Here is a 24638-nt window from a genome sequence, read left to right on the forward strand (position 1 = left end):
TTGTGTAATATTTGGCTCCTCTGAATTAAACATTAGTACAAGTAAGACTATGAGCTGAAGCGTGTTGGACAACTCTTGTGCGAAGCTACTGTCCTTCACAATATATCAGTAAATAGAGACACATTGACAATCACACAAACACAACAACGTGACACCTCTGTCTTTGTTAGGTAGCCATTAATACATGACTGTAGACTGTATAGTGACAGGAAACGACCTGACATATTGTATATACTGTGGGTTTTCGCTGTCAGCAGACTGACAGACAGCAGGCAGACAGCAACGCTCCAGCTGGGACCAACCAGATTCAAGAGTGCCACTCTTCCATCTAGGATTTAATGTGAGCTGAGTCACTACACAGTCAGAGCAATACAGTCCAATTTCTCATGCCACACTTCACATCGGCTTGGAAGATTACACACTGCATTGTCAACTAACCTGTGATTATATACAGCTGAGGCTGGTGCAGTCAAAGATTCAATTTTGCCTTTATGTTTTAAACCGTGTTTTTCTAAAATGAAGTTCAGTTCCTCAAACTCACAGCATTATGCATCAAACTAGTGTTGTATACGTTCAGAGCAACAGTCACAAGGCTTTATTTTACATTGCATTAGGCTGCCAGGAGAGCAAGTCACTACATTTTCCAGCAGATTAATTATTCATTATATGGGTTCTTAATGTAGGATATTAATATGAAATAACTGTCAAGCGACCAATTTTTTTGTCTGTGTCTCCTTCTCCGCTCCAAAGCTTTGATAGACTTTTTCTCTCCTTTATCATTTCTCTGCTACACGTCACTCAGATTTGAACTTTTTTCTTTCCAATTGAAAGCTGATTACCATGATTACTTGATAATTACATATATCAGCACCTATACGTGTGTTTGATTGTTTATTTAAGATGATACTTTGCTACGGATTTCTGCTCACGTGCATGTGAGCTTGAATACAAACTTCAAGTGACACACAAGTTTTATGTGTTAAGTTATAATGAAACTGGTGTGAACGTGTCCAGGTGGTAATAGCACCATTAGTATATGTTTATTTAAGTCCCCTTTGTTGTCAAATTACAGCTGAGTCGACGCCGGAATAAAGTCCATGTAATTTTCATAATCACTCACTGACAGGTGGTTGCAGGAAATATCCTGTATTTATTTCAGTGCCAATGGTTATTCTCATTGAATGTGACAATTAAAGGCTTTTCAGTGACGTGAACAAATACACGAACATCTGAGTAGCAATGCATCCTTTCACCCAGCCTGGCTAGGCTTAGGTATCATTACACTGTGTTACACCAGGTGTTCATATACAAGCGTTGTCAGCAGCAGAGCCACCCGGGCCACACTGTACAACAGAACAAGTCAGATACAATTATGACAGTTTCTGGCAGCAACGTCGAAAAAAAATCCTCCGGTGTCATGAGGATGGACAGCTGTGTACACTTGTTCTTTCACCGCGTGCAGCAGAACTAATTTCCTGGGATTTTCATTAAAAAAATAATTTAAGTAATGTTCACGCATTTGCGTTGCATTCATTTCTCCACTTCTGCCTGTCTGCCTTTGTCTTTCCTTCTTGTCTTGATTACATGGGTGTCGTCCAACTTGAAAACACAGCTGAACGTCATACATTATTCATTTGTTTTGTACCGGACACAAAAGTGAGACACTCAAACACACACGCATACACATGCGCTGTTTTCCCAGGGAATGGCTCATGACAACAAGGGCATCAAGGTGAGCTTACACACCATGTGAAGATGTTCTACTTTACGCCCCAAAACACCAACCGCATTACACAGCACACATACACACATTTCATCATCATCCCTCACAGGTACAGACTTGTCCTTTTTGCTGCTGGGTAACAACAACAAAGCAGATGCTATCTATCAACTCCTAGCTGAAAATCATGATTTGCTTTTCATGGTCACACTTAACTGGAGCGCTTGCTTTGTGTACGCAGAACAAGGTAACTCATCCTCGCCACACACTCACTGACATGACTCATGGCTGGAAGAGGAAGTATGTGGACAAAAAAGGCTTCGGGAAGCACAGTTAATACATCACCACATGGCTCGATCTCAGCTTTATCCAAGATCAAAAGAGGGGCAGGTATTCTAAATTATTATTCATTTTAATTTGTTAATGTTTGTTTGTCATCGCTGACTTTATATGGCTTAACTTTTTACATTGTTTGACTAAATCATTTAAATTAATCAAATTAATAAACTGGGGGATAAAACATCCCTGTTGTTGGTTGTAGCTCAGGTTAATTTGACTATGTTGGAAACAACGTCTGGAAAAATTACAGAATATTTGAAGGGACTTTTGCAACCAGGGTTTCAGGTTTACTCTATAACTCCCCCTTCAGACTGCACAAACACATAGCATATACTGTACTGACAAGTCTACGGTGGCATGTACTGAAGGTGCCAATCACAAAAAAAAAAAAAACAGGAAACTCAGTGACAAAGAAAAAAACACAATAACATTTCACAAAATACAAAAATATTTCACAACATGCAGTGACAAACACAAGAACAGCTCACAAAACAAAAGCGAAAACACAATGACAGTGACTACCTCTGGATTTAGCTGAAAATCTATCAGCATAACATGAGAGTAAAATTGGTCTTCTCAGCTAAGTCTGACAAGAAAGCACGTAAATGTATTTCCCAATATAGTGAACCATTCCTTTATGGTTACATAGCCATTGTTGTGTCACTCAATTTAGTCACGTCGTATTGATAAAACATACAAACATGACATAATATGACTTTACTATAAACTAACTACGTTCAGACACCACAGACCAGTAAGGAACCTTTTGGTTGCCAGCAAGGAGCCATTGTTTCTTCACGACCAAAACTTTCGTCCACATTTCTTGAGCAAGAAAAAATAAAATATAAAAAAAAAAACAGTGAACTTTTTCCTGCAACAGCGCCGAGAAAACAACATGACATCATTACTGTCAGTGCAATCTGAGATGGGATAAGTGTCACAGTCTTGAGGACACAAGTATTAAATCCTGTTAAAGGTCACATTGAGGTATTGATGGCACTGATGCGAAATAAGTCACACAATAAATATGGTGTAGAGTGAGTGACTCAGATAAGGGTTTGTTAATGTAAAAGCTTATAATAGCCATGGCAATGTCAGCACCAATGTCATTCTCTGACTTCACAGTGTTGAGTTTACACAAGGTATATGTATGTATGTATGTATGTATTGTATGTATTACCCTTTTATTTTGAATGCATTCAAGACAATCGAGACCATCATCAATTAAACCAGCTGAGTGGAGGTTGTGAGTGTACAGATAAAGATTTCTGAGCTGAATGTGCGTGTTGTTTGGCAGAGGTAGAGCCCAGGGCTTCTTAAATGATCAGGTCAGTCCGAGCTTATCTCTGCTGCCTGCCAAGCAGAAGAAACACGAGCTGCCTTCCTACCTCAGGCTGAGTCATGCACTTCACTCACTTAAACAAACACAGTTGCATATTCATCTGTGTGTACATACACACACAAAAGAGAGATGCACACACGCACACACAAGCTAGAACACACGTGCACCTGCTATGGCAAACACTGCATCTAATGGAAACCCTATTTCAAGCTAACACTCACATGCAAAACACTTTCTCTAACACCTTCTCAGTATTGATGCAACTGAATTTGCTTTTCTTTTTTTTTTTTTCTCAACCGCAATACATTCATGTGCTTGTCGTGTCCTTCAGAATTCACAGAGCTTTGTTCCTGCTGACAGACTTTCTAGCTGGAACAACATTGTTTTGTAGAGGCAGAGATGCTGCAAAATATCAAATTACATACAGGCCCCTGAGAACATCTGTTGACTGTGCACAAAATTCAATCTTCAAAACAAACCTCAATTGAAAAGAAATTGCGAGCACTACAGACAAAGTAGTGTCTGTTGTGATGTTTTTTTACTGTAGGAAGATTAGTAAAGTGATTTTACTAGTAAAATGTATGGTCATAGTTAATCAGAAAGATATTTGGAGCCAACAACATCAAATAAGATAATATTAGATCAGGCATATTAAATGTTTCAGGGGATATTAGTTCCAAGATTTGTAAATGTTACAGGAAGTTCAGGAAACTAATGAATCTGATTCTCACTGACACATTGACTTGGACTGCATGGCTGGTGAGTCACTCAATCAAAAGTGGATTCGTGTTATATGAAATATATCAAATCGCTTTTTAGTTTTTTTGGAAAATACTGTAAACTGGTAAATGGGTTCCATCCTGATGGCAGCTATACGTGCAAACAAGTCCCAATATTGTAAATGCACTCATGAATAAGTAAAAAAAATAAATAAATAAAACAAAAAGTGTAGACCCAGTTAACGCATCACCCATAGACTCATGTTTGCATGGCTGCAGATAATCTTGCTATGGGACCATCTTACTCCAGCACTTACTGTACTCTCACTTCCTCGGGGCTCCATCCTGTATCTCCGCTCTTCTTAGCACATGTTCTTTAAATGACTGTGAATGAATTTAAAACAGCTTATTACCACATCAAAGGGCAACCACCCTCTCGCTGTTTGTGTAAACTGAGACGCCAATTTTGATGATACACAGCATTTTTGAAAAAAATGTAACGTATGAACATCCTCCAGCTGGGTTAGTGTCATCTTATTAAGTGTGCTCAATACATTAACACAGAACAGTAAGTGAACTATTTGCAAATAACAGTGCAACAGTGTTTTAATTTAGCCACCTTTAGCAGCAATAACCTCAAGCAGGTGTTTCCTGTAGCGTGGTTTAGACCTGAATTAGACTCTTCAGGTTATTTCACAGCATCGCTATTGAGTTCTGCTGTCCACTCAAAAAGGGAGAGTGCCTCTGAAGTCATTCTGCATCAACACAGAAACATCATATTTATTGATATTTGTGACTTTGGTTAAGATCACATCACATTTTATGACCAATTTATGCAGAAAACCAGGAAACTGTGTGTGTGTGACTGCAAGTGCAATAGCTATTAGCCTTTCAGGGGAGGGATTGTTCATGCTCATTTTCACAGAGGTAGACTGAAGGTGTGCAGGGCATAGAGCAAAAAAACAAGCAAACCAAATCTCATCCCAACAAAACAGATAATTGAATCTTGTCAGTAAAGTATTCAAGTTTACTCATCCTCGGAGGTGTTTATCTGAGTGATGTGTCGCTCACTGTACAGGTTCAATCATGTGTTCTCTTCTGCTCTGATATCAGTCTCCAGCACAGCGTGGGGCATAGCTCTGGGAGAAAGCAGCTGCTTACCAACAGAAACACCAATTACTGCACACTGCCTCGTGACGCTTAATGGGCCTACTGTGGCAGAGAGATGCTGAGGGTGAAAAACCTGTGAGTTCTCTTATAGTAAAACCTGTATCTCAGCTCTTCCAGCTTGTTTGAAGACCACTGTCAGTACAGTTTGAAGAGCCTAATTTTAAAACTAGCTTATAATAAGGCTTTATCCTAGCTTTCCTTGATCAGCTCAAGTCTAGTGTAAATATACCGTGCATGGTTCATTGAAAGGACAGCAGCTGTTGAAAAGTGACCGTAAACTAGGGTCAAAACCCACATAAGCTTCATTACAAATACATTTTTGCTTGGAAAAATGGTGACAAAAGCGTGACAAATGTATCAGGCTACATGCTTTCTCCTCTGCTTTCAGTTCGCCAGGGGGTAACCTTTCATGTTAGCAGTGTCTGCAGCAGATTTGCCTATCACTGTTGTAAACAGGTTATTAAATGCTAAGAAAATGTTTGTACTTCAGTAGCAGCACCACTAGTGAGTTAAAGCCTTTAAATACCTGCCTATAAAGAATTTAGTTCACAGCACAGGTTTCCTGGGTAATTTGAGTCCCTAAAGAATAAAACACTGAATTAATTTAACACGGAAAACTCCTATTGAAATTCTCTCCATGGATGAAACTGTCAAGCATGCTGCACTCTTGGCCATATGCCAATCAGTGATGTTTTCAATCAACTGAAAAAAATAAAATAAAAAAAATCACATGCTTTCACATCTCTGATTGCTGTGTCGCCAGAGGTGCAAAGTGATTCAAACTTTCCGTGCACCATCAATTTTCTGCCCTATATTTGAATCAGTGTACATTTTTTTCCTTTGAGTAGAAAGATGAAAAGAGGAAAGACTGATTTGTAATAGCGTTCACAGTATTACAGTGTATATACAGTAAGTAGTCGACCCATCAGCATTGGAATAGTAGAGCGTAGTTCAAAGGAAGTAAGCAGCAGCACATATGTTGTGCATATTGTGTTTGTGCCTGCTGGGTGCTTCTCAAATTGTCATTTAAAGGTTGCAAACCAAAAATGAAATGAAACAAAGAGCAGCTTCTATGATGTACTGTGTGTAATTAGGCAGAGACTGGCAGATGATGAATAAAAGAATATGTGTCATAAAAGTATCATGGGACCTCTCATTACCTCCATCATGACTTTGAGCCTGGCTGTTCTCTGGACTGGAAATGATGATATACCTACATGTAGATGTGAACCAGACCATCTCTCTGCCCTGAAGGCCTACTGTGTCACACTGTAACCCTGATAACGTGTGACGGGCCTGCCTGCCTCAGATCACATCTACCAGCTGCTCGGAAAGCGAGAGAGAGAGGCAGAGAGACATTTAAAGCGTTTTAGCCTCACATGTCATAGCTACCTGATTTGACCAGACGACTGTCACGGAACAGATGCAAGTGTCACAGTAAATGAACTAATAAGCATCATGTATTAGATATACTAGAGATTAATGTCAGTCATAACTGCTTCATTTACATTATAAAAACATTTCTTTTCTGTTAAGATTCACAAGAAGTTGGTTACCATGGTAGCGAGAGGGTGATTTAAAAGGGGGATGCTAATCAAGCCCTGTGTTTTAGTGAGGTTACATAGTCAGTGTCAGTATAGTAGTGCACAAAGACGTTAGAGGAGTAGAATAAAGTACTGTATAGGCTCAGTATACCAAAAATAAATAAATAAAACTCACACACTGAGTGAAAACGTTGTAATGTAAATTGTGTGCCTCTGTGGCCATGTGAAAGTTGCTGTGCATGTGTTAATGTAAACATGGGATGTGCCAGCCACTTGGTCCAATTGAACAGTGTTTGTCAGCAAATTAGCAACTTGAATTAGTGCAACAGCAGTTGGGGGAGCTCCTCACATGCAGAGCGAGGCTGATGGGAACTGATGGGCGCAGCAGAGCGTCGTTGCTGGCGACTGAGAAAGAGGAGGGGGGGGTGACAGCGTTTAAACCACTGCTAATGAAGACATCGGCTCACTAGCATACAGTAGATATCTTAGTCACAGGCGAGGCAGCTGTCAAAACTGGCATTATGGCGTGAATAAATTGCTTAGACGGCGCAGAAGAACTGTCACATGTACACATGCCGGTGCAGAGAACAAAAACATTTGTGCCTGTGAACACACAATTATCTCACTCCAGGAGGGACGCCGGTGTCCTGGTGGCACTGCACAGCTACTCAAATGTGCAGAACTAATCCAAAGAAAACAGCAAATGGTATCAGATTGCCTGTGTTTGTTTGATGGATCTGTCTGATTTGAGCTGCACGTCATCTTAGTCTGTCCTGTGTCATTTGGGCGCGCAGGCAAATACAGTAATCCACGAAGGCTGGAATAGTCTGGCTTAAGGCAACTGAAAGTTTTTATTCATTTTCAGTTCAGCTGCTTTTATTGTGCTAATGATGTTACCATGACAGTTTGAAGGTTGCAGTATTGGAAAAAAAAAGAACATACAATAAATCTTCACCACAATTATTGTGCACTAAAGAGTTTCACTGCGGTCTACATAATGGCAGAAAATAATCGTGAGTGGCAAAGTGAAGATAACCACAAGTCACTGCTGTACGTGTTTTAAATGAGATTTTCCTATTAGCTCTTAGAGCAAAACTCTCTCAGTCAGCTCTTTTGTGGTCTCATGCACCCTTCACACAGTCAGTACAAACAGTGCAATGTGGTTAACCTCAAACTGACCATGACATTTCTCCTCTGTCTACCTTCCAGGAAAATATTCTGGATGTGAGAATCTGACGAGTATTGCCAGCGGCTGATGTACTGGCTGATTAGAAGCCCGCATGGCCTAGAGTTCCCTGATAGCTACAGAGCTGGAGTTGTTGCACTACTCCGAGATACCGATGAACAGATGTTTTGGAAGCAGCTGACATTTTCCTCTGCTGTTATCCTTCAGTTAAGAGGCCTCTTCTCTGCTGCAGCTCTGTCAGTGTCGAAATCAGATAACGTCCAACTGTACACAGCGTTGAACCGGCTTAACTGTTGTTTTCCTATTTTCTCCACCAGGAAAGTTCAAATCAACACTTTCAGTCAGCAATCATTTTGCTGAATTAAAAACTCATGCGCCGGCTGACATCTCAGACTTCATGCTACCACTGTCCTCATGACAACACATCAGCTGTAAGCCAACACGACTTTAGCTATATGCGTCATCAATTAGTGGACATGTTGTTTATCGAGTGTTATTTCTTTGGTAAAAACCTGTCTCCTGTAGAGAAGCACAGTGTGAGTGTTTTCATTTTGTCAGCATTTGATCCAAAAAAAAATAAAAAATTAAAATCTATATCTTGTTTGTCAGTGGGATGGAAATGTTTATGATGATTGTTAAATGGAGTGATTTGTGGAGGAAGATCAATTTAGAATCAGTTTAATAATAAATAATTATTTTACTGATGTGCCTACTTGTGCAACACAAAAAATAAAAGTGTATATTGATTTAATTTTGACACATTAATCGATACATGCTCCAATGTGTGCTTTAATAATGAAATATACAGTTATCTATTATTTTTTTCGTCTTCTCTCAGGTGAGATGAAAAGTGTACTGAAAATATGATAAAAGGTGGCAGCGACTGCATATGCACAAACACACGCAGACCAACTGACGCCCGAACATGAAAGGCAAATGCATACGCACTGGTAACATTATCATAACAGGAGGCACAAAGATAAAACAGCATTTGAGCGCTCATCTGTGCCGTTCCACTACATGAGAGTACAGCTGTGAGAGTAAAAAAAAAAAAAAGGGGGGAGCTCGGAGTTTGTTGAGAGCTCCCTTGACAGGGAGCAGAACAGGCTATTACTTCATATTGCACCATTTAAGCTGTTTTTATTTTGGACTCTCCAGCTCCTTCTACCCTTCGGCGCCGTCTCTGGGGAAAACAATTGGGTCTCAGCAAGAAAAGTCAGACAGCTCCTAACAGTTTAGAGAGTTTAGAGTGTATCTATATTTTTGTGTGTTGGGGTGGGGTTGTATAAATGAGGTAATTCTCCCTCTGTGTTAGCATGAAGAGACTGTGGCTGTCACTCACGCTCACTCTGCCTCGACGTTTCTCCAAAGTGCGTATTCCAGTTGACAATGTGCAGTCTAAGGTGTCACCATCACTCCCTCACATCCTATGAGAGCTCAAGCTCTTTACAGCCGATTTGCCTGCAGGTCTCTTCCCAACTTTGCAGGCATCTTTCCTCTTTTCCGTAACTTGTACAGACAAACACTTGCTCACCTGGCTCTCAGGACCAAGACAACTATTTTTTCAACAGGTAAGCACAGAGAAGGAAATCCACTGTCTTAAAGGTTCTCAGATTGGCTTCTGCAATAAGAAGGGCTGAGGCACTTGGACTCAGCCCTCTCTGTATTAACCTGTTCACTGATTGAGTAACAATAGCTCTCTCTAGTGCTGACAGATGATAAGACTGATATGTAGAGAGAGAAAAGAGTAGGAGAGAGATCGAGAGAGTAAAAACCGTGTAGCTTTTGGTTTGAGCGAGGAGCAGAAGGCAGTTGTCAGGCCCTGCGTCCTTTTCCTTGTGAGAAAAGGGAATATCAAAGGCAGGATTGGGCCACAAGGGAGAAGGGAGGAGTTGAGGGTATAAGTAAAGAGATTCAGTGAGCTGAGGTGAGAGGAGGCAAAAAGTGCTCCAGTGAAGACTTTCAGATTTCAGGAGAGGCGTTACGTAATTTGTGCAGATGGTAGTATAAAGTGTCTCTCTCCCCTCATGTCATCCCTACCTCTGCCAGTACACATTACCCTCTTGTTCAAGATGGTGTTCTAGGGAGAACTTTGATCACTCGGGCTGTTACTTAAATGCAAAACATTAATAAAAGGAAAGAAAGTAAAGAAACACAAGGATGGATGTATTGATGCAGTCCCGCTGGTCCTTTTCTTCCAGATTTTTCTGATTACCTTCCAGTTATATTATTACATTTGACACAATATTATCCCTTCGGTACATTATACTTATATTCACGCTCCCATTATAAAATTCAGGTGCTCACAAAAGTTCATCTTAGGGGAAGTATAAATATCTGTGCATAATATGACATCTTAACTGGTGGAGATATTTCAGTCAATAAATAAAAGTTTTGACCAGCTGGTGGCAGTAAATTAAAAGTCAGACTCACCATGGAACAAACTAAGGTGTGTCAGTAAACCAGACAAACGGCATGAACAATGAGTCCTGGCACTGTTTTACTGAAATGGCCTGTTTCCAAGTGTGTGAGTGAATAAATGACGTGGCTTTTGCTTTCAGATAAATAGTGTCTCATCATTTCCTGTAAATATGTAGCTGGTGCTTTAACCACAGGTGTCTATACACGTGTGATAAAACTACCAATCAATGTATAAGCTTTGTTGGAGTGCTTGGAGGTGCATTTCCAACAACATTCATGCTCCTGTAGGAGCTGTAGTCTAAGATATTGTGGAACAATCATACACCGTTTTCACAGATCCAGTCCATTCATGGCACATGAAGGACAGAGCATCAAGCTCATTCCAAATCAGATCTGGAACGAGATCATAGCAATAGAGATAACCAGCTTAAAGCATCCAGCTCCATGCTGAAAAACTGGAAACCAAAAAGCCTCCTAACACATATGAGTTTTGGAAAGAGAAAGATTATAGATGAAGTCTTGTAAATCCAGTTTTGCAAAATGTACCGCATGTGATAACAACTGACAAAACAAACGGCGATGAACAAAACAGTTTAGCATGTTCGTTTTTAGACATTATTAAGGCAAAGGACCCAACCACCTTGCAAACTAGCTAGTCCCCACTAAATCTAGCCTGTGCTGCACAGACACAAGCATTGAATCACCTCCCAAATTCAGTGTTTCTTTGTTTACTCTGATGGGCATTGCCATGGAAACACAATGCAGTGGAATTACAGCAAAGTTAAGAGCAAGGCTGTAGAAGAGAGAGCAAGTCCATCAGACTGTGAAGAGCTGGTATAATTCAAGACCAAAGACAGAACATCATCATCCCTCTGGAGCCGAGGGAACTACAGCATGCCCTGAAGTTCTTCAGTGCACTTTTAGCCTCTCATAGCTTTCAAGAAACCATTGTTTTACCTTAAGTTGTACATAACTGGTATACACTCATCGGACAAGTGCCTTTCTCTGTAGGGGTGTACTGTATTCTGGTGTCTACGCGTGTTTGCTCACGAGTAAAAGGAAGAAATGGATTCTATTCTTGCCTCTAACACAGATGGAGTGTTAAACATTGATAGGGCTGATGCAGGGAGAGGAGTGGAGAGAGGGAATAGAGAGAGAGACTACTTTCTTATTCTTTTGTTTTGATTTGATTATTGTCCACCATCCAATTTTGTTGAGTAGGAACATCTGCAACTGGATTATGGCAAAGATTCAAGAATGCACAGCGCAGCCTGTGGGATGTTTGACAGGGAAGCCGTGATGCTATTGTGATTTAGAGGAACTGAAAGGTCTAAACCTGAATTTATCTCAACTTCTTGCTTGTTTAGATGGATACTACCATCAGGCTAGCCTTCAGAAAGACAGAGACATGCTCAGCTGGAGTTAGGTTATTGACTTGAGTGAGTCTTGGGCCTCAAATGCTCAAGCTGTGTGTGCATTGTCCCAGGGATCTTGTGTATAAAAAAGGCTGCAACACTGTTTAAGTGTCATGAATGTGAGCATCTTGAAAAACAGGCTTTTAATGCAATTGATACTGTTTCAGTAAAACAGACTGTTCATGCACAAAGACATTATAATACTTGAGGCACACTAATACACATAAGTGAAACTGTGCAACCGGAATCACATGCAAATACTAGGTTCTCAGCATCCAAACAACCTTGCAAACTTTAGCAAGACAAGTATGATATATATAATGATATATTGATACAAAATATATTATATATATTATATGTGTCAGCTGCCTGCACAAATATTGGTCATACAAAACTAACATCTCTGCAGAATTTGCAAAACCATACACTCATGGCACTGTCTCTTAGACAACCACAGAGCACCTTCCGCTTAATCATCAGCATCTCACTTACAGAGAAACAATTTAAATCTTGCCACAATTCATGCTTAAGCCACTTCCTAAAACATGCTGCTCTTTGGCTTGTTCACATCGGGACAAAGTGCAGCAGCAAGCTACTTCATACATTGCTACATAAAAAGGAATCTGTCAGTCACAGATGTTGCTTTGTATGTGTAAAGCTACAGAGTTGATCTGCTGCTTACTGTCCATTGCAAGTAAGAAGCTGGTGATTATGCAAATAAGTTTTAGCTGTAAAATGAAAAGCGCCTGTTTAATTTTAATGGTTTAATGAAATTCATTAATTCATAAAAGGCAAAATTATTTCCGTTTTTATCAACGGATTTACTTAAACAAGAATTATTGAACTTGAAAAAAAAAAAGGATAAAAAAAATATGTACACGGCCACTTTTTAAATTAGAAAACATAAAACATTAAAAAACAAACTCCAGAGCAGTTTTCCTCTGCCAACACCTCTCCTCTGGTCTCCTCTCCACTTCTGATCTATGAGGTTCAATCCTCTGCGCTTGGTTTGTTGTCAAGAGGGAGCTGCTCTGTCCACAGCGATGGGACTGGCTTTTTTCCTCCTGAGATTTTGGGCCAACACATCTTCAGCATCAGCACTAGTATAACCAACAGTAAGCAGACGAGCAGAGCTGCAAGGATCCACATCCAGGTATCTGACTTGCATTGTGTTTTGGAGTCTGCTTCTCCTTCAGACAAAACAAAGAACACACATTGCAACATATTACACAGTGTCTTTCCACATACACACAATGATTAACTTCTCAACTGCTGGCATTTGTAGAGTGAAATGTGTTAATTACAGCTGCTTACCATCTGAATAGACATTAACAGCCAGATATTTTGACTTTTCTACAGCAACCTTTCTCCAACCGTGAGACAAAGACGGCAGCCACTCCTCTACCTCACAGAAGTAGAGACCACTGTTTTCAGGAACTGGCCTCAGGACTGTCAGGTTGAATAGGTTTGGCAAAGGGCGATAAAATCTGAGCTGGTAATCCTTCTCAGACCTGTCTTGTAAGGTGCAGTTTCTGTAAGATGTGAATATGGGGCGTTGTCTACTTTCTTTCTCTTTCTTCCAAAACCATGTGACTTGAAACTCTGATTCACCGCTTGATTGTGTCTTGATGCTACAGGGGATTGTGAAGTCTCTGCTCACATTCAACTCCAGCTCATCCATTTCAATGGACAGATTTTTTTCTGTGAAAAAGCACGTGTAAAAATTTACTTTAGTTTAACAAAGCAATCAATATTACTTTACATTTAACTCCCATGTACACTGGTAGATAAAAGGAAGAACCTTTACAAACTCTGCAATCTAAAAGAAGCAGTAAAGAGGAACAAATAGGACAGAAACGGCTTAAAACCACACTAGTGGGCCACAGACACATGTCAGCAGCAATAGAGAAGCAGTTATTCATCTGGGGAACAGTTACTGCACATGTGCGGTTATGTAGCACGTCAATGAAATGGTTGCAAAAAAAAAAAAAAAAATACAAGGGTACAACTGATAAACTGTCAGGGTTGGGCAGATAATGTAAAGTTTTCATGAGTTTCTTACTGAAATTAGTTACTGAAATTCTCATCTAAACCGTGGTAAGAAAGTAAATAACTGTGTGCATACACGCAGTTGCAAACTATTTATATTTGTTGTCATTATTTACTTTTAAACAAACACACTTATTTGGCTTCCTGTAAAAGACGTGATCATACCTGTAACATTTACAGTCAGCGCGACTGGGCCAGCTTTCTTTGAGGCCTTTTGCTGCCAGTGACCTTCATGATCCAACTGGTATAGCTCCACCTGGCACTGGTAGGTCCCATTATCCCCCTCGTGAGCCCTTTGAATTCCTAAGTAGAAGCTGTTCTGACTAGGTCTGGACAGATGAAGTCGCCCCTGCAGGCCTTTGAGCGCCTGGCTCTCTGGGTACCTCAACAGGCCCTGGTGATCAAGTTCCACTAAAGGGACGTTCACGATGGAAGAACTGTGTCTAGAGTAGAGCCAGACAACTTTGTAGAAAGAAGGAGGACTGGATACCATGGAGATGATGTTACACTTGAGCTCTACCTCATCTCCCTCCTTGACAACCAACCGCTTCTCCTCTGTCTCACTCAGATGAAGGTCATTGGCTTTAGAATGAGAGTAAAGCATTAATTTGTTAATTATTTTAATGCTAATGCTGTCAGTAACGTACTATATGTCACATGGTTACTGAAATGAGGAGAATCTTTCAGTGAGGTACAGTATACTTACCAGGTTCAATAAGTGTTACCAGTGTGGTTCTGTTGGTTGATGAGAGCTGATACCATACACCATTAGGATCTTGTAGCCACTCCGCCACCTCACACGTGTATGAGCCATTTTCCGAGACTTCAGCTTGCCGAATTAACAATGCAAAACTAGGGCCCTGAGAATTTCTTGTGCTGATTCGCTGTCTGAGCCTTAGGTCTAACTGGGGCCCAAATGTCACCACTGCATCCTTGTCCGAACTTACAATTACTTTATTTTCTGCTTGATGCTGGAACTTCCAGGTGACTGCATAGCGAGAGGATGCTGAGGATTTTTTGGCAACTGAGCACTTTAGTTCGATGTCAGTGCTGATACTTGCTTTCAGGTTGGCAGGGGAGGTCAGGGCAAGCTTGCTCACTAGAAAGGGAAGAAAAAGTTATAACATATGTGATGACAAACAAAAAGTTAATATCTAAATTGCTTAAAGTTCTTACTACATGTCAGTACCTGGTCTCTGTACCACCACAGCCAGCAGGTTGGATGGAGGCAGTTTCTTGTGCACGTTGTGCAGGAAGACAGACACACTACACTGGTAGCTTCCTGCCTCTCTCAGGGTTGCACCGTTAATAAGCAGATAGTGCATGACCTGCATCTTTTGGTTCTCTACTTTCAGTTGGTACCGGCGTTGGTCTCCGGACCAGCTGATGGAACCGTCATAGTACATCGTCAGGATGTTATCTAGAGTTGTAGCATCACGCTGGAGGCTCCAGGTCACTGTTACTGGCATTTGGGGTCCTCTGACCTGACACATCAACTCAACATTTTCTCCAATAGTAACTCTGGTGTTGCGACTTTTCAGAGATACTTTAACTAATGCATCTGTGACACAAATTCAAAATAATTAGCGAAACAATCAGCAGTGGTGGGGAAGTAAGTAGATGCTGGTGATCACAAAAACAATGGTGTTTCAGACTACATTTCATATTTCAATATTGCCATTTCATTATTTGTTTATTTTGAATATATATACTCACCGGTAGACATCACTGTCACAGCTGCAGTTTGTGAATGGCTGCTGGTCTTGCTACTGGTTTTCCATTCAGACACAGTACACTGGTAGACACCTGAATCTGAGGGTGTGACCTCATCAAGCTCTAGGGTGAAGCTGCCAGGTGATGGACGCGCTGCCGTTACTTTGCGACTCTTGAACTCCCCTTCCTTCTCCATAACACCCTCCTGACTTAAACTGATAACATTGGTGAATTGGGCTGTTGATGTGGATGCTGGTTTGTGTTGCCAGGTGACAGAGAGCTGACCTTTAACTCCATCCACTTGACAGATGAGCTTCAACCTGTCACCTTCATTGACACTCAAACTGCCTTTCATGTTAACTGAAATGCCACTTTCTGTAACGAGACAAGGCAACAGACACATGGTCACGACTGTGGTAAATAATGTAGTAATATTTAACATAATGTCATTTACAATTCGAGTTTTTATATTAATATTAATAATGACATTTAACTTTATATAACTAATATTTAATTTATTTTTTACAATAGATACAAATTACTCTGAATTATATAAAGGAAATTAAACCCTGACCTGTCACAGAGATGGTGACTAGCTGGGAGCTGGAGTCCTGGGCTGCTCCTCGAGTAAAGGCACCATCCTGGCCTCTCTCTTGAGGCCATGCTCTACAGATATATTCTCCCTGGTCCTCAGTTCTGACAGGCTGCAATGTGAGACGGTAATCTCTGTCCCCAGTCCGAGCGGCCTTGAGCTCTCCCACCTTTTCTCGGCCACTATACTCAGACCCCACAGACAGAATGCCCGTAGGGCCAATTTGGGCCAGCTCAACATTTTCCCTGAGCCAGGCTACAGAGAAAAACCTTTCCTTCAGTTTCTCTGTGTCTATATTGCAGGATAGCGACAGCTCCTGCCCCTCATGCAGAACTGACTGTTGTGCTGAGATTCTCACCACCAGAGACGAAGTGTCTGGCACCACCTCTAGTCGAGGCGAAATAAAAAAAGAAAAGAGCACAGTCAGACATACACAGCTCATAGACACATCCTGTCAAGAAGACACGACTGCAAAAAGGAAAAGCAAAAATGTCACTGTTGACTCATATTAAGATGTGCTATATATCAATTCAGTAATTGCTTCTAACCTCTGGCTTTGACATTCACTGCAATTTCCGCTCCACTCTTGTGTGTGATACAGTACCAGGAGCGGTCAGGATCTTGGATCCACTCCTGGGCCTGGCAGTAGATCCTACCATGGTCCGACAGCTGCAGCTGAGCCACCTTCAGCCAATATGTAGCCTCCTCAGTTTTATCTAACCTTATAAGTCCATCTTGGTAACGCCTTTCAAACCCCTGGCCCGCACTCAGTGTGAAATCTCTGTCCAGGGAAATGATTTCCGCACTGTCCTCGCCGTCCCGCCGGAGATACCAGGCAAAAGACAGGTGGGTGTGCTGGATGGTGTTGCTGGAGGCTTGGCATGTTAACGTGAGAGCATCACCCTCATTATAGCTCATTGTTGTGGCGTCATGTGATGAAACACTGAGGGAATTGTCTATCACTATGGCACCACGTTAGAAACAGAGACAAAGACATGAGGGTCACTCATTTTGTGAACTTACAATACGGCGAAACATTTGCATTGAATAGTAGGTTTCAAATCTGACAAGTATAATGGAGACTGATTACCTTTAACAGTTGTCTTAGCACTGTAGGTTCCCATATAAACACTTTCTACGTTGATTACAGTACACTCGTATTCCCCTTCATCATCTTTTTGTAGACTTTTTATCTCAAAGAGGACGGAGTTTGGAGACAAGCGGTTCACAATAATATTCTTGTTGTTCACACGGCTTAGATACATGGCATAGCTGAAGCTTTGGTCCCTAGTGCTGATGATGTTGATCTCAAAGTCGGGCTTCGCAGGCTTCACAATACGGAATTCAAATTCTTTTTGTAAGCTCTCGCTGACGAACCCACTCACGTTGCAGGAGATGTAGAGTGGAGAGCCCACTACTCGATACAGAGGTCCAGCCGGGGCCTCAGTGAGCACTCTCGCTTCTCCTGAGTGGAATACATGAAAAACACAGATGTTGAATATGACACATATGATGTTAGTGATGCTTTGTAACTTCACTGACATCATATTTTAAATATGCATGTCTCAGTGTTGCATGCACATGTAGAGCTAAACTCTCTATATAATGTGTAGTATCTATAGTGTGAATTATATTTGTTATACTGATTTAATCACAGAAATCTTTGGTAAGTGCATTAGAAGCATCCTCATGATAACATGACAGTCTTTATGTTTCTCTTTTCTTTGCTGTTGAAGAACATATTTCTCAAATGAACCTCCTGCTCAGCACGATCACTCCACTGAATTCAATTAAACTGCAAGAATATAAAGACCTACTTACCACAGTGCATGAGAAGAGCCAGACAGAGAAGTAAAGTGGTCTTAGGAACCGAGTACATGGAGCCCTTCATCCTGAATCAGCTGCACACTGTCACGCTGTTCGCACCATAGTGCCTGTGACCTTAGTGACTGACTTTGTTTCCTGAAGACAGACCATGAGGAAGTCTGACATATTTCCTGCATACTGCACACAACTTACACCGCTTGAAAATGTATTATCGTTTCAACATGTAGGCTACAAGGTTGTGGTGGAGTAGAAAAAACGCACGGCGTTTGTTCCGCCTTCAAGGCGCAGTGGGTGTGAATACGGTTCGTCTGTGGTCGGAAAACTTAGAGTTCAGGTGGTTTGACATGATGATCGGATGCGACTGAAAGTCAATGACACGACATCATTCACGATTACCAAGCTGACAGGTGTTAATATTACATCTACAACAAATCAAAGGATGTCAGGTGACTGTCCTCTGCTCACTCTCCCTCAATCGAAAGTTTTTGCCCACAGGCGCAAAGTCTAAGCCCAACCTCGCTTTTTTTATTTCTAATAGCCTAAAATGTGACTACATCATTTCCAAAATAATATTTCCATGATCAGATCGCCGAGTAACTAATTGGACATAAAGGGTCTGCGGTTTAATTGCGTTGCTAGGAAACAGCTCGTGTCAAAGTTTGACATATATTTCGCCAAATATAAAAAAACAGGAAGTAAGTTTTGATTTTTCGAGTTGAATCTGTGTTGTTCATCCATGACACAAGAGCGCCACCCAGTGGAGAAAGAGAGAAACATTAAAATCTGTGCAGCTGTGACCTCTTTCACTTTTCAGTTTCTGGCCTGTTGTTGCTCTCACAGAGCAAATGCTGCAGAATTACATGTATCTTACTTATGATTAAAGGGATTTTATGACAGACATCCCTGAGCCCCAAGGGAAATTTACACTTACATTACAGGACTACAAATTATTATTTGTAGTAAAAGTGTTATTATGTAGTGGTAAAATCCATGCAGTACTTTTACTACTTCTAGTGTTTTACTACGATTACAAACCATAATACAGTATATAATAAAACAATATCTTTGTAATAATGTATTATTAAATGGTATAAGCAATGTAAAGCAACATAATCCTATTGGTGTAAGCTTCACAGTGGTGATTTTCATTTTTTATTTCTAAGGGATCATGTACAATAATAAACATAAATGTTGCCATGTGATGTTAGCGTAAAAGCTTTTTTTCATCAGTAATCCTGTGGCAGGTGGAAAGAAAGATGAGCAAAAGCTGCTTTCCACACACGTGTGTGGCTTTCCGCTAACCTTCTGGTCACATGCTTGCTTGTCACAATTACAACCATTTCTGTCCCACCTAGGTGCCAAGATGATGGAGCGAGACAGTTAAAAAAAAAAAGGGAGTCCTTGTTAATAACACAGGGAACCCAAGTGTTTTTGCAACAAAACACCTCCAACCAGCTGAATTTTATTTCTGTTTGGTGACATGTGATGGAGGAGACATTGTGGTTGAGAGAAAAGAGGAAAATTTGGTAACTTCGGGGAAACGTAGTCAGCACAAGAAGAGGAAGTGTCTAGAGACGAACGCTGCTACATGCGTATGTTCCTCATACAGCAGGAATAGGAAGTATGAGCAGGACAGGAAAAAACAAATCCACATCGCAGAGCGACACAACTGCAGCAAGCTTAAACCACAGGGGGGTTATTTTCTATCTTTATACTCGTGCAGGTGCACTCAAAGCAGCAGCTCACTTTCTTCTGAGCAGCGGCAGCTTCTGAAGAGCTCCTGGCGTAAAACATGAGCGACTCACTGGAGAAGACTACAGACTATCCTTTGCCACTACTTGGAGATGAGTCCAGCGCAAATGAGGAGAGAGAAAACGTAACAGGTGTAAGTGAGTTACACTGGGACGATGGAGGTCTACCCGCTGAGTTGCAGAGAGGGATGGAGACTCTGCGAGTGAACAGAGAGCTGACCGATGTGATACTGAGTGTTCAGGGACACAACTTTCCTTGCCACAGAGCTATACTCGCTGCTGCCAGTCAGTACTTTAGGTAAAAATAAACCAGCATGGTCATTCCTCTGTTGTAATGTCACTACCGTTCTTACTAAATCAACCTTGTTTTCTTCTTAGGGCAATGTTTTGTAGTGGTCTGAAGGAGAGTCACGAAGAGTGTGTTGAAATTAAAGGGTTGGACAGTGGCACAATGCGGTCTCTCCTGGAGTATACCTACACGAGTCGGGCCCTCCTCACACACTCAAATGTCCAAAGAATACTAGAGGCCGCCAGTCAGTTTCAGGTAAAACAACACAAAAAAACTAAAGATAATTCTAAATTAGTTTACTTATCAAACATCATCTGTATCCACTGACTATAAAAAAGTGATTCATAGTGCAATAACTGCATAAAAACCTACTGTGTTCAAAACGTACATCAACCGGTAAAGACACACAAGAGGTCTGTTTAGTTAGATCAAGTCAAGTCTAAATGACTTGCAACATTTTCTCATTCTGTGTAAGTGTAATCACCAAAATGAGCTTGTGATTGTGTAGTTGATTCAGTGGAAAATTCTATTTCAGTGTAACAGAATTATTACCACACACAGCATGGTTTTAAATTAGTGGCAACACAGAGTGGAAAGTGGTGGAAACTCTTATTTATTTACATTAATTTATTAAGTTTATTAAGTAATCTTCGAATGTTCTAATGTTTTTACTTTAGACAGGTTTCCCTCATTGAGTGAAACAAACTATTTGCTGCATAAGCAATGAGTTGCTCTAAGAGGGAAGTGAAAGTTGCCTAGTTGTTTACACTCAGGATCAGATTTCCACACAGTTTAAATTAACTACACAGCTGTGCTACAAACAGTAACACACGGGACAGGTGTTGTTGAACTTCTATCTTTATGACAAACTAAGTTTTACTGTAGATCTTGAACAATAGAAAGTTTAAGCATTCTGGATTCTGGCTTTGGGAACAGTTTGATGATGCACACCTAATGGTGGTTATTACTAATGGTTGTTGTGCCAAATCTTTTATTTTGCGGTATGGCAAAATATTAGGAAATTAATTTGAGAAATATATGTTTTCGAACAGCAAAGAAACGAGAAACACTATGAACTGCTAATAAATAATAACAACCCCTTCTACTTGTGCATCTTAAGCTAGAATCAAAATTTATCTAATAGATTTTAATTTGTGACTGTGTTTTCGATTATATTGTTATTTCATAAAATTGCATTTATCCTTTTTTTTGGGTTTTTTTGTTGTCTCTTCAAACTTTATAAGTCATAGTGGTTCAGACATCTCCTATTTTGTTCCTCTTATACAACTTGTGAGGTCTTGACCCCAGCGGTGAGGAAACTTTGACGTACATCAGCGTGCTTACATATGCTGGCCTTGTTTCTTGTAGTTCCTGCGCCTGGTGGATGCTTGTGCTGGCTTTCTGAACAAGTCCCTGCACCTAGAGAACTGTGTCGGGATCCTGAATCTGGCTGAAAGTCACGCCCTGCCGGCCCTAAAAACCAGGGCTCAGGATTACATCACATCTCAGTTCTCCCAGCTGGTCCAGCAACAGGACTTCCTGGAGCTGCCAGCAGACTCACTGGAGACTATCCTGCAGAGTGATGAACTTGATGTGAAGTGTGAAGAGTGTGTATTTGAGGCTCTCATGCACTGGGTGAGAGCACGTCAGGATGAACGCTATCCTTTACTGGCCAGGTTGCTTTCACACGTGCGACTGCCACTACTGGAGCCGGCATACTTTGTGGAAAAAGTGGAGTCGGATGAACTGATATGTCACTGCAGTGAGGTGTTGCCTCTGTTACAAGAGACACGTACCTTTCATCTTTCTGGCAGGGAGGTCAGTACTGTGGTCAACAGTATGTTTCTGTTGTTTCTTTCTGCATTGTGGTATAAAAATCACGTTCTTCCTTATTGCTTAATGTGCTGTGTACGTGTATATTTGCAGGTTGTCTCTGAACGCACCAAACCTCGTGTGCAGCACTTTCTATCAGAGGTATTTTTGATCGTTGGAGGCTGCACTAAAGATGAACGCTTCGTTTCCACTGTGACCTGTCTAGACCCCCTCAGACGCAGCAGGCTGGAGGTTGCCAGGCTGCCGATCACAGAGATGGAGGATGAGTCCCAAAACAGAAAATGGGTGGAATTTGCTTGCGTCACCTTCCGTAATGAACTGTACATATCTGGTGAGAGAAGTGAAACACTATTCATAGAAATGCTCAGTTACTCTAATATCAAATGACCCACTATCCTCTACAGTGAAGATAAAAGTGAAATTATTCAACTGTCTAAAGAATATGGATCTGCCTATTTTTTTTATTTGTCCACTTAGTCTTATATTTAGCATTTTCATCATATAAGCAAGTTGCTGTTTTAGTCATTTTAATGTAGTGTTTTAAAGCCCATTATGTACGACAGAAAAAAACAACAGGAAGACAAAACGTCTTCTGCTGTAACAGTCACTGTGGTTTTAGGTGTTTCCCAACTCAGGAACTGACACTTTACTCATGTTCTGCAACATGTACACTGTGAAAGTTTAGACTGGTTTGATAGATTTTTCATTTTTAATGTGACTAATGAATGTTGTTGCCCACTGTACTGTGACACATTGATGTTTTGGGGTGAAAGCTATGGTAGGTAGCTAACGCAGGTGACAATTTTCTATAATAATTGTTGCAGGAGGTAAAGAGACACAGCATGAAGTTTGGAAATACAACGGTGCCTTAGACAAGTGGATCCAGATTGAGCCCCTGGCAACTGGGCGCTGGAGACACAAAATGGCGGTTCACGGGGGGAAGGTGTACGCACTGGGTGGATTTGATGGACTTCAGAGACTCGCTAGTGTAGAGGCCTACGATCCTTTTCACAATCGCTGGTCACAGGTGAACATAAAACACTTTTTTATAGGACATTAATTATTGTGTTTTTGTGTGACTGTATGAAACAAATGTTTCTTAAACCAGTTATTTATCATGTCCAGATAAACAAATGAGTAAGGGTTTGTGGAAAAAAAAGTGCTTGTCACGATGAAAGAATTATCACAAATTCTCCAGTCACAGCGGGACCTCATTTCAAACCTCATTCAATTTAAATTTATTAAATGACCAGAAACAGGAATCTAGCTAAATGTTCATATTGAGATATTTGTAAAATGTGTAAATAGGCAACATGCTAACGGGTTCACAGATTTGAATGACACATTTACAGCTAATTCTGTTTTTATTTTATTACTATATTTATATATTTTGTGCATATTATGTGTTCTCAAGTTGAACATTACATTACATCTAATGCTCCATAAAAAAACACTGCAAGCAAACAATATCTTTCACATTACTTTTCATGTCAACAGTACTAAGCTATGTACTAAACTCTACTGTACTTGCAGGTGACGCCTCTTGCAGTAGGTGTGAGCTCCTTTGCTGCTGCAGGTTTTGACAAATGGATCTATGTAATTGGTGGAGGGCCAAATGGAAAGCTGGCAACAGATAAGGTTCAATGCTGGGAGCCTGGGACAGACTGTTGGCAACTGCGAGCCCCTATTCCAATTGAAACCAAATGCACTAATGCTGTTACATTCAAGAACTGCATCTACGTAGTTGGTAAGTTAAGGTGGAATGTACCTTTTTTTTTTATAGTTCTTTTGAACATTTTCATTTTCAGGACTTCTTTATTCATCTCAAAATTAAATGATCACAGTGTCATCTCTTCAGGTTGTATTAAATCATCAGATATCATTATGTATACATTATTACTAACCTCAATGTGGTTACTGTTTCCAGGTGGCGCCATGCATGCCATGTACTGTTACTCTCCTCTGTCTGACTCCTGGTCTCTTGTGACTCGTCTGGGGGAGAGGGCAAGCTGCGCCATCGCTGCCTGTAACAACAAACTGTTCATCACTGGGGGGCGGGATAACAAGAACCAAGTCATCTCCACAGTGATGTGCTGGGACGTTGCCCGAGCAGTTTTGACAGAGGAGTGTGTTTTACCTATGGGAGTGTCGCACCACGGCAGTGTGACCCTCATGAAGTCCTACACACACATCCAGAGAATCACACCTACTTCAGAGTGTCAATGACACAGACTTATGACTGAGAAACTGTATGAAAGGAAAGACTTTTTCAAATGTGAATTACATCATGTGATCACAAAACATTTGATCTTACATAATTTTATTTTTATTGGGTGTTTAATTTGCTTTGTTTTTCAAAAGGGATTGAAATTTAATTACTACTCACTGAAACAGTGCACAAATAAAGACTGAAAGATCAGCTAAATCAGACAGTCTTTCTGTATTTTCTCCATCACACATGACATCACACCCACTGGGATATTTAAAATGGATTTAAACAAACAAACAAACAAACAAACAAACAAACAAACAAACAAACAAACAAACAAACAAACAAACAAACAAACAAACAAACAAACAAACAAACAAACAAACAAACGTTTTTAATTGTCGATTGCTTTTTTTGACCTTATAGTTAAACAGTAAAACCAAATCAAACGTTGTCCACTGAATGGCGCAATTTAAATACAAGACTACATGAGTGCAGAGGAACAAATTTTATCTGCTT

The 24638-nt window shown here is 40.6% G+C and overlaps 2 protein-coding genes across 2 annotated transcripts; one reads left to right on the forward strand and one right to left on the reverse strand.

Moving 5' to 3' along the window:
• Positions 1–11967: 11967 nt before the first annotated feature.
• On the reverse strand, positions 11968–18294 carry LOC113173585 (immunoglobulin superfamily member 3-like). Its single transcript, XM_026377022.2, has 10 exons — positions 18032–18294; positions 17301–17675; positions 16759–17172; positions 16193–16597; positions 15622–15993; positions 15095–15466; positions 14612–15004; positions 14071–14487; positions 13171–13557; positions 11968–13046 (listed from the first exon to the last, which is right to left on the reverse strand). The coding sequence occupies exons 1-10, from the start codon at positions 18099–18101 to the stop codon at positions 12847–12849; spliced, it is 3405 nt and encodes a 1134-aa protein (XP_026232807.1). The 5' UTR covers positions 18102–18294; the 3' UTR covers positions 11968–12846.
• A 1352-nt stretch (positions 18295–19646) lies between these two features.
• klhl6 (kelch-like family member 6) lies at positions 19647–24340 on the forward strand. The gene is made up of 7 exons (XM_026377360.1): positions 19647–20086; positions 20167–20332; positions 21446–21895; positions 22004–22241; positions 22735–22937; positions 23444–23657; positions 23838–24340. Exons 1-7 carry the CDS (start codon positions 19830–19832, stop codon positions 24134–24136), a joined length of 1827 nt encoding a protein of 608 aa, XP_026233145.1. The 5' UTR covers positions 19647–19829; the 3' UTR covers positions 24137–24340.
• Positions 24341–24638: the final 298 nt, after the last annotated feature.

The sequence above is a fragment of the Anabas testudineus genome, chromosome 21 (genome assembly GCF_900324465.2).
Source record: "Anabas testudineus chromosome 21, fAnaTes1.2, whole genome shotgun sequence".
NCBI lineage: Eukaryota > Metazoa > Chordata > Actinopteri > Anabantiformes > Anabantidae > Anabas > Anabas testudineus.

Excerpts from the sequence above, each read along its gene's own strand:
- LOC113173585 (XM_026377022.2), bottom strand. The coding sequence starts at position 18,101 with ATGAAGGGCTCCATGTACTCGGTTCCTAAGACCACTTTACTTCTCTGT. Across the intron at positions 17,676-18,031 it reads GGCTCTTCTCATGCACTGTG|GAGAAGCGAGAGTGCTCACT; the intron begins GTAAGTAGGTCT and ends TATTCCACTCAG. Across the intron at positions 13,047-13,170 it reads TGTTAATGTCTATTCAGATG|GAGAAGCAGACTCCAAAACA; the intron begins GTAAGCAGCTGT and ends TTTTGTCTGAAG.
- klhl6 (XM_026377360.1), top strand. The coding sequence starts at position 19,830 with ATGAGCGACTCACTGGAGAAGACTACAGACTATCCTTTGCCACTACTT. Across the intron at positions 20,087-20,166 it reads GCTGCCAGTCAGTACTTTAG|GGCAATGTTTTGTAGTGGTC; the intron begins GTAAAAATAAAC and ends TTTTCTTCTTAG. Across the intron at positions 21,896-22,003 it reads TTCATCTTTCTGGCAGGGAG|GTTGTCTCTGAACGCACCAA; the intron begins GTCAGTACTGTG and ends GTATATTTGCAG.